This window comes from Triticum urartu, chromosome 1A (assembly GCF_056163025.1).
Source record: "Triticum urartu cultivar PI428250 chromosome 1A, HENAU_Tu73, whole genome shotgun sequence".
NCBI lineage: Eukaryota > Viridiplantae > Streptophyta > Magnoliopsida > Poales > Poaceae > Triticum > Triticum urartu.
In genome coordinates this window covers 304,184,054-304,196,325 of record NC_141873.1, presented here as the reverse complement: position 1 = coordinate 304,196,325, position 12,272 = coordinate 304,184,054, and the positions used below count along the sequence as shown (strand labels likewise).

The following is a 12,272-nucleotide window of genomic DNA, read 5'->3' as shown; positions in this document are numbered from 1 at the left end:
GGCCAGTATGGCGTCCGACCCATCCGGCGGAGCGGCGGCCAACTACCTCATCACCGGCGCCACCGACGAACACGCATCAGTACTGTTTGAAGTAATGTTCAGGAAAAATAATGATTTGAGGAGGAATATAACATGATAGAAGGTCAGATGTGGGTCCCTCGTGTCAACGGTCAAACAAAATGTGTTGGTTTAAGCTGCCTCGTCAGCACGGACGTGTGGGCCAACCCTGTCATAAACAGGTTTAAACGAGCCTAATCGGCACTAGGTAGTAATTTTTGGCACGGATTAACAAATTTTGTGTATGTTTTTGCTATTTTTTGTATAATAGTTTCTTCCTAGGGCTGGTTGAAAGTGGTAGTTTTTTGTTAAATACTCTACATATTGTAAGTAGGAGTGAAAGTTAAGCTCTAGAAGCCAATAAGCAAGGCTAGTTACATAGTGCCTATGTGTACGTGATTGAAAGTAATATCAACCATGAGTGACTAATATCTTGATGAAAAACTCAAAGTTATGGAAATACTAGCATTTTTTGGAATGGTTGGAAATTCTAGCAATGTTCATGTGTGTTACAACGGATACTAATTAGAATAATACTTATTCACAAACTTGATACAAAGCACTCAAATTTTGATATACATATATCACTAGAGATATATTATGTTTCAACCAGAAAATATTCCTTGGGCTGTTTTGGTGAGGTGAGCGAGGGGTGTTGTTGGTTTTAAGATACTAATTATGGGGTTTTCCGCAAATTGGTAGAGAAGTGGGATGTTGGTGAGAAAAGGCAACAACTTACCTCATAGTTGTTAGATGTAGATCTAATAGTCAGAAATGGCGGATGGCACACACACCATCATCACCAACTTAGTCTTCTGTAGGAGTACTAGCAAGATGTCTGTGCATATTGCACGGAACATCAAGATGCATATTTTTATAAAAAACTTGTTGTGATTGACCCATGTAGGAGTAATCCCATGTGTAAATACTAATGATATCTCGAGAAAGAGGAGATAAGGTGAAGAGGAGTGGGGCGTGGTGGTGATTGGTGGTCGGACTGAGCGGAGGTAAGGGGATGGACGACGCCGGCAACGGCCACCAGGCCAGTTTGTTCCATAGGCTTCCTTTTTTAATTGCTCGACAATGAGGTTGTTGGAGATAAGGATGAATGAGGGAAGGCCTTGTCTACAAATGTGGAGTGAGGTGCGGGTATCTTTTATTTCAATTTCCATCCGTCAGATATAGATCGGACGGTCTATTGCAACATGGCACGCATACCATCATCACCAACTCAGTTTTTTTATAAGAGAAGAATTATAAGTATGGAGATACAAACGTATTATCGATACTTGTTTTCGTAAACTAGGATCAACATTCTATTCAACGGCTCAGCATGTGGGGCCTTAGCACAATGACTTCTCGACTGTGTAAAACAAAGGTTTTCCCGTCGCCGATAAGGAGGGGGACGACGGCGCGCTTTCGGCTTGATCTAGTCCTAGTAGTCATACTGGGTGGTCTACGCACATCACGTCTCGTGGTTGCTGTACTGCCACGACTGTTGATGAATAGACGGTAAGTTATTCACGAGGAAACCCTTTTTAGCGTGTTTGCGAGAGAGAGAGAGAGAGAGAGAGAGTGCATGTGTGATATGTCTAAAGACTGAGGCAATGATAAGAGATTCTTTGTGTCTATGTGTGTGGAGGATAGAGAGAGACATGTACATGGGGCATTCTGTTGTGTAACGTGGAGACACATAGACATAATCAGAGAGTGAGTGTGTGAGATACACACGTGGACATGGGGAGAGATGTGTGAGTTCGAGAGATGGATGATTTTGGTGTGCATCTAAGTTAGAGAGGGGGATATATACATATCTAGAGTTGTAGAGAATATGCAAGGGTGTGTGTCTTAAAAGAAGGATCCAGATAGCTAGATGGGTGTTTGTGCGTGTTTGTGTGTGTTTGTGCGCGCGTTTGTGTGTGAGAGGGAGTGTGTGTATGTGGAGTAGAGATACCACTAATGATGTAAACCTAGTATAAGGGAAGGGGGAATGGTGTGACATGTGTGTCAAAGAGAGACAAAGGCATGTGTAGTAGCCGGCTAGCATGGGTGCGGGCGGGGAGCAGACTATTTGGAAGAGACATCGAGTGTGTGTGGGAGAGGGGTGTGAGTGCGAGAGAGAGAGAGAGAGCTAGTGACGGAGAGAGAGAGAGAGAGAGGAAAAGAGGGGGGAGAGAGGGGTCGTTTGTGTCCATAAGTGGCATATAGATAGGGAGACAATCTTGATGTTGTTCGAAATTGGCCTATGTACGGAGAAGCAAGGGAAGCGAGTTATCGTGTGTGTCATAGGGACTTCATGAGAGATCTAGAATAGATGGTGTAGAGAACAACGTGCGAGATTGAGAACGATGATACATTAGGGAGCTATGGAAAGAATCACGACATATATGTATACAGGGAAGGAGTTGGGGCGAGTCCACATGTGGGAGAGATAGAAAGAGGAGAGTGGTGCACAAGGAGACAAAGTGTGCTTGTTTGCAGTGGGGGTGGTGTGTGAGGTGAGCGTGCGAGAACCACATAACTAGGGAGATAGACGTTTGGGGGCGACGTTTTGTGTGTATGGGAAAGGTACAGTCTACATAGTGCGTGTGCTTGGGAAAGAGATGTCAGGACCCCGATTCCAAGTCACATCGATCTAGCTGGTAACACCTCATATCACTTTGCGGCCTCATGCACGGTATCCCCACGGGTGTCGCCTTACCATGGCCCAGGACCGTTTGCGCCTTTTGGCTCACGTATATGATAGTGTCGCTAGCATCCATATGATAGAGAACCCGGGACGACATGGCTAGTCGTGAACCCAAAGCGGCACAGACCTATGGGGACAGGCATACATGAATCACATCGAGCATGTCGGTCATCAGCGTGTGAATCCGGGCTGTAGCACTAGGCTAACAGGACTCCGGGGAACCCGGGCTGTAGCAGGCTAGGTAGGACTCCAGATGTCACCGCGTGACATTTCCCCGAAGGGACAGACATAGGAACGAAGTGAAACACATGTCGGCCAGTCAAGTGTCCTGAGCAGTAGTGCTGGGCTAGCAGGACTCCGGTGAACCGGGCTGTAGCGGACTACTATGGCTCCAGGAGCACTACACTACATTTTCCCATAAGAGAGGCTGCCAAGGATAAACAACTAGATTGTCGGATCCCACACATACCAAGCATTTCAATCATACACACAATATGCTCGATATGTGCAAATACAACAGGGCATCACAACAAAACTCTACAGCTCAAGTACTTTATTTAAAGGCTCCGGAGAGCCATACATAACATGTTCATATAGGTAGGGATCACATGACCCGACACTCAAGTCATACAAGCATACAAGCACAAGAGGAAGCAAATAGTCTGAGTACAGACACTAGAAAGAAAGAAGGCTTGTCGAAGCCTGTCTAACTACAAAGGGCCCTCCATGGCCAGGATCACCACCTGGGTGGCAAGTTACTCATCGACGTCGAGGTCTACATAAAACCCAACGGAGGGGGCGGTGTTGTCGTCTGAAAACAGTAATTAAAGCAAACATGAGTACAAAGGTACTCAGCAAGTCTTACAACAGAACCTACTATACATGCTCATTCTCAAGAAGGTGGTGGAGTTATTGCAGCAAGCCAGCTTTGACTCTTGGCTAAGCTATCCTACGAGACACCACTGTAAAATAGTTTTCGCACACGAGTCCACTAATCACCAACACAATACTCCACCGGGGATCCTCCCTCGTCATCCTACGAGAGGGCCATCCTCGGTACTCACACTTATCTTAAGTCTTTCAGTAGTAACCATTAACTTGTCTATGAACTGTATAGGCAACCAAGTAGTCCTTTACCTCGGACGCGGCTATTCGAATAGATGATGTTAACCCTGCAGGGGTGTACTTCTTCATACACGCTCTCACCACTTACCGTCTTACACGACATGTACTCGGCAACCTTCAAGCGGAAGCCCAACGAGGGTGTCGGCCACGGCCTACCTAAACACTCAAGTCTCTAGTCCAGGTTTATCGCCTATCCAGGTTCCATCCACTGGGAGTCCGGCCGAGTTTCCACATACGGCCCTGAACGATGTGAACAGGGTTCCAGAGACACCAAACGGGTGACTCGATACACCGTGCCACGGTGTATCTACCACATCATAGCCCACCCCTAGGGTCAGTGCTACGCACGGCCGCCAACACATAACCTACAAACACCAGAAACTAGTTGCAACTCCTGGACAGCGTACTAGGGTGATTAAGAAGCCGAGAGGGTCAATTAAGGATCCCAATGCATGGTAGTAGCTGATTCTTAAATCACACATACGGATCTCAGTTCTTAGGGACGGCCTCAATGAAACAACCCACCATGTACTCCTACATGGCCTCTCATCGATACCTTTACCAAATCATGTTCAACACATCTCTCACATTACCGACATAATCATTTCACTCTAGCCCATCACCCCGATGAACCAGACCTGACTCAACTCTAAGCATAGCAGGCATAGCAAGGTAGGAAACACATACATGGCTCAATCAACTCCTACACATGCTAGTGGGTTTCATCTAGTTACTGTGGCAATGACAGGTCATGAAGAGGATAAGGGTTCAACTACCGTAGCACACAGCAGTTTGAAACGTTGTTGTCTTAACGCAGTAAATGAGAGCAGATGCGGGAACATGGGATTGTATCGATATGATCAATGGGCTGCTTGCCTGATGGAGTAGTAGTAGGATACTGCCCTTCAGCTGGATACTCGGAAATATCCTTGGAGGCAGAACCTACCACGAAAGACACCATAGAACACAATCATCACATGGCAATATGCAACAATATGATGCATGCTATGACATGGCAATATGAGGTGTCCTGCCTAATGCAATGTGAAACAAGTTGAATTGGGTCCATTTGAATCAAAGATTCAAATGGAAGCTTATGTTCTTATGCATAATAAGTGTATTAGCTTGTTTCACCTAAACAGCAAGTTTAAAGTGTTTTGTCATGCATGAAACCATTACAGATGGAAAGATTGATTTTTTCTGATCAAATTTCATATATAAATCTTTTCAATCTGAGTTATAGATTATTTTCTATAATTTTCGAAGTTTTGGTTATTTTCTGGAATTTCCTATATAAGAATAAATCCAGAAAAGGATTTACTGCGTCAGCCTGGCGTCAGTGTGACGTCAGCGGGTCAAAGGCACCAGCCCAGGTCAAACCTGACTGGTGGGCCCCATCTGTTAGTGTAACAACTAACTAACAGAGTTAGTTAGTGTTTAGTTAGCACTAAACTAGGTTAGTTAGGCCCTAGGCCCACATGTCAGTGAGTCAAATTGTTAACTAAAATAATTAGTGTTAACTAAACTAATTCTAATTAGACAGGGGCATGGCCCACACGTCAGCGACTCAGGGGAGGTCAACCTGGGCCCACATGGGGTCAAACAGGGTCAAACTCGCCGGCGCTTAGCCGCCGGCGAGGCCAGACGCGGCGGAGCAGCGTGGGTTTCACCTACAAGGCGCTGTTCGCCGCGCGGAGCATAGCTACGGGACGCGGACGCTCGTCCGCATCCAACCAGGGTGGTGGCGCGGCCGGGGAGTGGCCGGAGTGGCACCGGCGACGAGCTTGGCGGTGGCCGAAGCTCGGGTGCAGGTGGGGATGAGGTTGTGGTGCACAAACGAGTGCGGCGAGGTGCTACGGGGGTTCTACGTGATGCGGGGAGCGCGTTGGGCACATGCCCGGGACCAAATGGTCACCGGAGCATCGCCGGTGACGAGCGCGGGCGATGGCGCGTGCGGGTGAGCATGGTGCAGTCGCTACGGAGTGCAGAAGAGGAAACAGAGAGGATGGGGAGAAGGCTGAGCTCACGGGGTCACGACGAGGCAGTCAGCGAGGTCGGGGGCGAGCTGATGCGGTGGGGACGGCGAAGGGGATCTCTGGTGGCCGGAGTTGGGGAAGACGAGGTCAGGGCGGTTCTAGAGCGGGCGAGCGCTCGGGGCTCGTCCTGCTCGACGTAGTCGACGACGGCGGAGCTCGTGGACACGACGGCGCGGCGTGATGACGGAGGGCGCGGCTATGGCGACGGTGCGGCGGCAGAGGCGTCGGCCATGGTGGGAGAGGGCGAGGGAGAGGCGTTGGGGTGAAAGGAGAGGTCTGCAGGGTCGGGGCGATGACGTGGAGGTCGTTCAGGCATCCAGGGGCGCGAGCGGCAAGCAGGCGGCGCCGTGGCGAGCCCAGGCACGCCGGCGCTCACCTCCCTGCCTGCCTGCCTGGCGAGAGGAAGCAGCTGACTTGCCATGGGCCAGCACAGTGCTGGGCCGCCAGGTGGGCCGGCTGGGGGTTTAGCCAGGTTAGTTCCTATCCCTCTCTTTTTTTGTTTTTATTTATTTTCTATTATTTCTGTAACTTCAGGGCTTTATTAAAAATGCCAAGGCATTTCCAAAAATCATAAAATTAATCATGGCTACTGCTTATAATATACTTCCTCCGTCCGGAAAAAGTTGTCTCCATAGCGTTTTTGCAAAAAAAAAACCTCCCCAAACTCCCGACACAACCCGCACTCCTCGTCTTCTCCAATCGACACACCCCGCCGCTCCGACACGGGCGCATCAACGCCGGAGCTCCCCTGCTCAGCTTCGCCGTGCTGCTCCCCTGCTCTCCCGCACGTCCTCCTCCGCCGCCGGGGATGCCTACGCCACCGCTCCCTCCTGCCTCGCGCAGCTCCCCTGGCCCCCTTGCCTGCCTCCCAAATATCCCCTCTTTCACCCCCAAAGTTGTTTCTTCTTCCTCCCGCTGCGTCTCCTACTTGCGCGCTGCGGCGACACCTCCCCCTCGTTGCCCCCGACGTCGGAGGAGGCACGGGGAAAGCAGCAGTGTCTCGCGCTGCGCTTGCGCCACCTCGGGTATGCATGGGCCTACGCGTCGGTCGCCGCCTCGGCCGTGCGCCAGTCCGCAAAGGAGGAGGAAGGGGATTCCGTTTGCCGCCAAGGCGTACTGGGTATGCTCCTCGAGTCCCCACTCTTCAGGCCCCTCCTCACCTCCCTCATCAAGAAGCAGAACAACATGACGCAGGTCCTCTCCTCCCTTGTCAGCTTTCATTTTGTTTGAAATTATTTTGGCCAGCAACTCCGTGGTTTGCTTCTGTTGATTCTGGTCTTGTTATGTTGGGGGCGAGCAGATGCTGTAGCGCACGGGGATCCCTGACCGGCCCATGTTCTTCCCGGAGTACCCTCTCTCTTTACAAGCAAAAGCAGCTATGAGAAACTTTTCATTCAGTCAAGTTCTACTGATTTTTGGTCTTCTTGAATTTTGTATAGTTGAGATAGATGTTCTACTTCTTTCATTCAGTCAGGCTCTACTGAAACATTTTGCAGAAACAATGTACTGCTGAAACTGAAAAAAAGAACAGAAACATAAATGTTCTGCTGAAACTGAAAAAAGGAACAGAACCACACCTGAATAATTTGTACTCCTCCTTAATTCTTCAATAGATTTAAAAATGTTCAGACTTTGAATGTTCACTGAAATAGTAAATCTTGTCTTTCCTAAAAACTGAATTTGTATATTAAGTCTTTGCTAAAGAGAAATAGAAAATCTTATCATAACAAATGCTCATTCAGAAGTGTTCAGAAATCTTCAGTTTTTTATCCTGAAATGTTCGATTTTTTGCTCTCTAAATTGTGTGCCTTTATTGCTCATTCAGTGCTCAGTACAGTATTCAGTTTGAGTAAAATTCAGTTCGTGTGGTGAGTTGAAGAGCATTGCTCCCTGCCTTGCTATGCCTAGTTATGTTAACTACAGTATCATTGTCTACTTTGGGGTCTTTTGTGGTGAAAGTATGGGTCTTTTTGTATGGTGGCAAGATGACTAGATGGATTCAAATAAATCTAGCTAATTCAAATAATTCCAAGTTAATAAAAATAAATCCAAATTAATTCAAATAATTAAGAATAAGAATAAGAATAATTCAAATTATTTCAAATAATTAAGAAGAAGAAGAAAAAGAATTCAAATAATTAAGAAGAAGAAGTACGGCGAGGTATTCGTAATGGCGTCAAGTCACCCTTGCCATATGGATCATATGTAAGCTCGCTGCTAACCTAGAGGAGTACATTTTCATGCTTCAAGTCTGAACTTATGTATGGAAAATGCATGCTTCGAGTCTGAACCTATGCACTCCATTTTGTGGTGATTAGTTGCCACTTCTATATGCACTAAGAAAAAGAAGCCTGAACATGGCATGCATGCTTTCTTGTGGTGTTAGCATCCCAGCACTGATCAACACAGCTTGTCCTCACAAGCACATAGAAAATGACAGGTTCTGAACACCAAGTTGACAGGTTCTGAACATCAAGTTGACTGAACACAGCTTGTCCTCACAAGCACTTTTATTTGTTTTATGAAACTTCTTGTAATATGCATTAAAATGTATAACAATAATTGGAGTATTTATGATGATCAAAGTGTTTCTTACTCAAGTGTAATTTGTTGCCTCATCCACCATTTAGTATCCCCTGCTTGACTCAAGCTCAGAATTTAGGAGTAGAATAGAGTAGGCTTCAATTTGTCAAAACTGAATTTTACTCACTGAAAATATGACAGTGGAGTACTGTCCAAACTATATTCACTGTCTAAATTTCATTGATGTCAAATTTTATTTATGTGTCAAGTTTGACATCAACTTGACTGAACATCAACTTGACAGATCAAAACCTGACAAAAATTGAGAGGTTTTGGAAGAAAATGACAGGTTCTGAACATCAACTTGATTGAATAATATAGTTTCTATTCTGATTGTTAACAGCAGAATAATACAGTTAATAGCAGTGTAATGGAGTGAGAAATCTTACTGTAAATTCAGTTACTGTAGTTACTGAAACTTCACTGTAAACTTCCAGTACACAAAATTCAGTTATCTTTTTAGTAGGGAAATTTCTGTAACAAATTTCAGAAGCTTGTATTTTCACACAGATTGTGCTCTAGCTGATACATCTGCGTGTTCTAGCATTCCCCTGCCAATGCATACCGATATGAAATTTCCTTTTTGTTTAATTTGTTGAGCTATTGCTACTGCTTAATCAAACAATGCATACCGATCTGCTGCTGCTTATGTTTGGGACTTTGGGGTGCTGCATCGATGTGCATCAAACATGATTAAGTTTTTTTGCTGTGATAATCCAAAATGTTTCAGACTGCTAGATTGAGTGTCTAGTGATAATCCAAAATGCTTCAGACTGCATAAAATGCTTCTTTTGCTGTGATAATCCAAAATGCTTCCTTTGAGTACAGTAGCTGTCAAATTTAGCCTATCTTGAGCTTGGGCTTGAGAGCTTCTTTAGCAAGATCACTGAATGCAGTGTACTCTGCTGGAGCTTCTTTAGCCTATCTTGAGCTTGAGCTTGGGAGCTATCTTGAACTTGCAAGTATATTTGTACGTTTGCTCACAATGGTGTATTGAAAATTGCAAGTTATATAGTGTTAGTGTTTTGTAAATTCAGACTAGATTTGAGCAAGATAAACTTTACTGTTATGATTGATAAAGAAAACTTCAGTGTTATTTAGATTCAGAGAAAGTAAAGGAAAATTTAATGAAAGTTAGTCTTGAGGAATCTGGTGGAATCATATTACTTGTTTCCAAAATAAATTGATTGATTGTGCACTAAAAATTGATTGATTGTTTTAGCAAATTTAGATATGTTTATTTGTTGTTAGAAGAATCTTTGACTAGTTACAAGACATATTCCTGATCTGTTATTTTTTTAACTTTGCAAATAATCTATTTCATTCAAACTACAGCTGTGCAACAATGAAGCATATAATCTACTGCAGTTTGATCTACTGCAAATTACCGAATCAATTGACAGCTACTCCTGGTTATCAATTTGATCTTCATTTGCATAAACCTGGTTGGTGCTCGCACTATTTCCTGAAAATAGACCATTATTTACTGAAGATAAACCTGGTTGACCTTCATTTGCATAAACCTGGTTTGTGCTTGCACTATTTACTGAAATAAACCATTATTTACTGAAGATAAACCTGGTTGATCTTCATTTTCATAAACCTGGTTTAGTATTACAGAGCAATTGACAGCAATTTGATCTGATTAGAATTCAGATAGCAAAAGTTAACTAAACTTCTTTATTTGTAACATTTATTCAGATGACATGATCAATTGTGTTTCAAATTACAGAGAAAGCAAGGTCCGGCACTGGAGATGAAAAAGCAAGGAGCCTTGTACTTCTTTCTTCTCACCGACAGCAGCACGAGCAGGGGACCTCCGGCGACAGCACACGAGCAGGTGACCTCCGGGCGGCAACACGAGCAGGGGACCAGTAGCAACTTGCAAAGGAGCAGGGGAAAGAGCTCGAGCTTGAGGTCCAGGCGCGGTCGGAACTCGCGGTCGAGGCGCTTGACACCCAGGCGCGTGCAGGTCCTGGCCGGCGGCGGCGCAGATCCTGGTGGAGGGAGGGGATATCGGCCGTGCAGGCCTGGCGGCGGCAGCCCAGGTCCTGGGTGGCGGAGGAGCACATCCTGCGCAGCGGCGGAGCAAGCAATAGGGTGGCCCAGGTCCTGGGCGGCGGAGGACCACGTACTCGGCGGTGGCGGAGCAAGCAATTGGGTGGCGCAGGACCTGGGCGTCGGAGGAGCACGTCCTGGGCGGCGGAGGAGCAAGCAATTGGGTGGCGCAGGTCCTGGGAGGCGGAGGAGCAAGCCCTGGGCGGCACCGGCATAGGTCCCCGACGGTGACTTGCCCTGGCGACGCACGCGGGTGACGGACAGAGGAAGAAGGAAGGAAACAGCGACCTGTTTGTAATAGATTTTAAGCTACGAGGGCGTTTTTGCAAAATTCACAGTACACTAAGCTGTGGACAACTTTTTCCGGACGGAGGGAGTATCCAACAGTAAACATTTTAGTTTATGATTATTTTAGCATTTAAATATTTTATAGCATTTAAATGCCCAAATGCAAATACTATATGAATTAATCCAATGACCTTAAGATGTCCTAGAAAATTGTGCACCATTTTTGTCAAAGGTTTTAACCCAAAACAAAAAGGGTGGGCTTTTTAGAAGGGCATTTCAGGTTCATTGAAAAAGTTTTTAGTAAACCCTAGTTGTTCCAGGGGGGTGCTGGGGGTTCTGTCATCCCCATTTCATTTTTCTGGGAAATTTAAACATGATGCAATCACTCTAATGCATGAACTAGCTAGGGTGTGACAACTCACCCCTACTGAAAAGAATCTCATCCCGAGATTTAGGATCCGTTGGGAAGAAGGTGAGGTACTCGGGTCGAAGACGATCCTCCCTTTCCCAAGTGGCTTCTTTCTTGGAATGGTGTGACCATTGAACCTTGAGAAACTTGATGTTATGGCGTCAAGTGGTACGCTCGGCTTGATCAAGGATACGAACGGGATATTCTTGATATGAGAGAATATCTTGTAGATCAAGCGTTTCGTGGTCCACTCCACGGATAGGATCCGCGAAGCAACGCCTGAGTTGAGAAACGTGGAAGACATCGTGAACTCTGGAAAGATGCGGAGGTAGTTCCAATTGGTAGGCAACTTCTCCTTGTTTGGCAAGAATGCGAAAGGGTCCAATGTAACGAGGAGCCAATTTGCCTTTGATACCGAAACGATGGGTTTCCTTTAACGGAGTAACCCGAAGGTAAGCTTTCTCGCCGACTTCATAAGTCATGAGCTTATGATTACGATCATATTGGCTCTTTTGACGAGATTGGGCTGTTTTCAATTTCTCACGAATAACGCGAACCTGCTCTTCTGCTTCCTGAATCATATCTAGGCCAAAGAGTTGTCTTTCCCCGGTTTCTGACCAGTTAACAGGCGTTCGCCATTTTCGTCCATAGAGAACTTCGAAAGGAGCTTTGCCCAAGCTAGCTTGATAACTATTGTTATAAGCAAACTCCGCGAATGGAAGGCATTTCTCCCAATCCATTCCGAATGAGATGACAGAAGCTCAGAGCATATCTTCCAGAATTTGATTTACTCGCTCTACTTGACCACTTGATTGGGGGTGGAAGGCGGTGCTAAAAGAGAGACGAGTTTCCATAGCATTTTGGAAACTTTCCCAAAATCGAGAGGTGAAGAGACTCCCACGGTCTGAGTTAATTTCCAATGGGACACCATGAAGAGACACTATTCGGGAGATGTATAGGTCAGCTAGCTGGCTAGCGGCGATACTCTCACGAACAGGTAGGAAATTGGCTACTTTGGAAAGACGAT

The 12,272-nt window shown here is 45.9% G+C and overlaps 1 protein-coding gene across 1 annotated transcript; it reads left to right on the top strand.

Annotated features, from left to right (window-relative positions):
- Positions 1-6,489: 6,489 nt before the first annotated feature.
- On the top strand, positions 6,490-10,973 carry LOC125509021 (uncharacterized). Its single transcript, XM_048673866.2, has 2 exons — positions 6,490-7,101; positions 10,223-10,973. Exons 1-2 carry the CDS (start codon positions 6,490-6,492, stop codon positions 10,763-10,765), a joined length of 1,155 nt encoding a protein of 384 aa, XP_048529823.2. The 3' UTR covers positions 10,766-10,973.
- Positions 10,974-12,272: the final 1,299 nt, after the last annotated feature.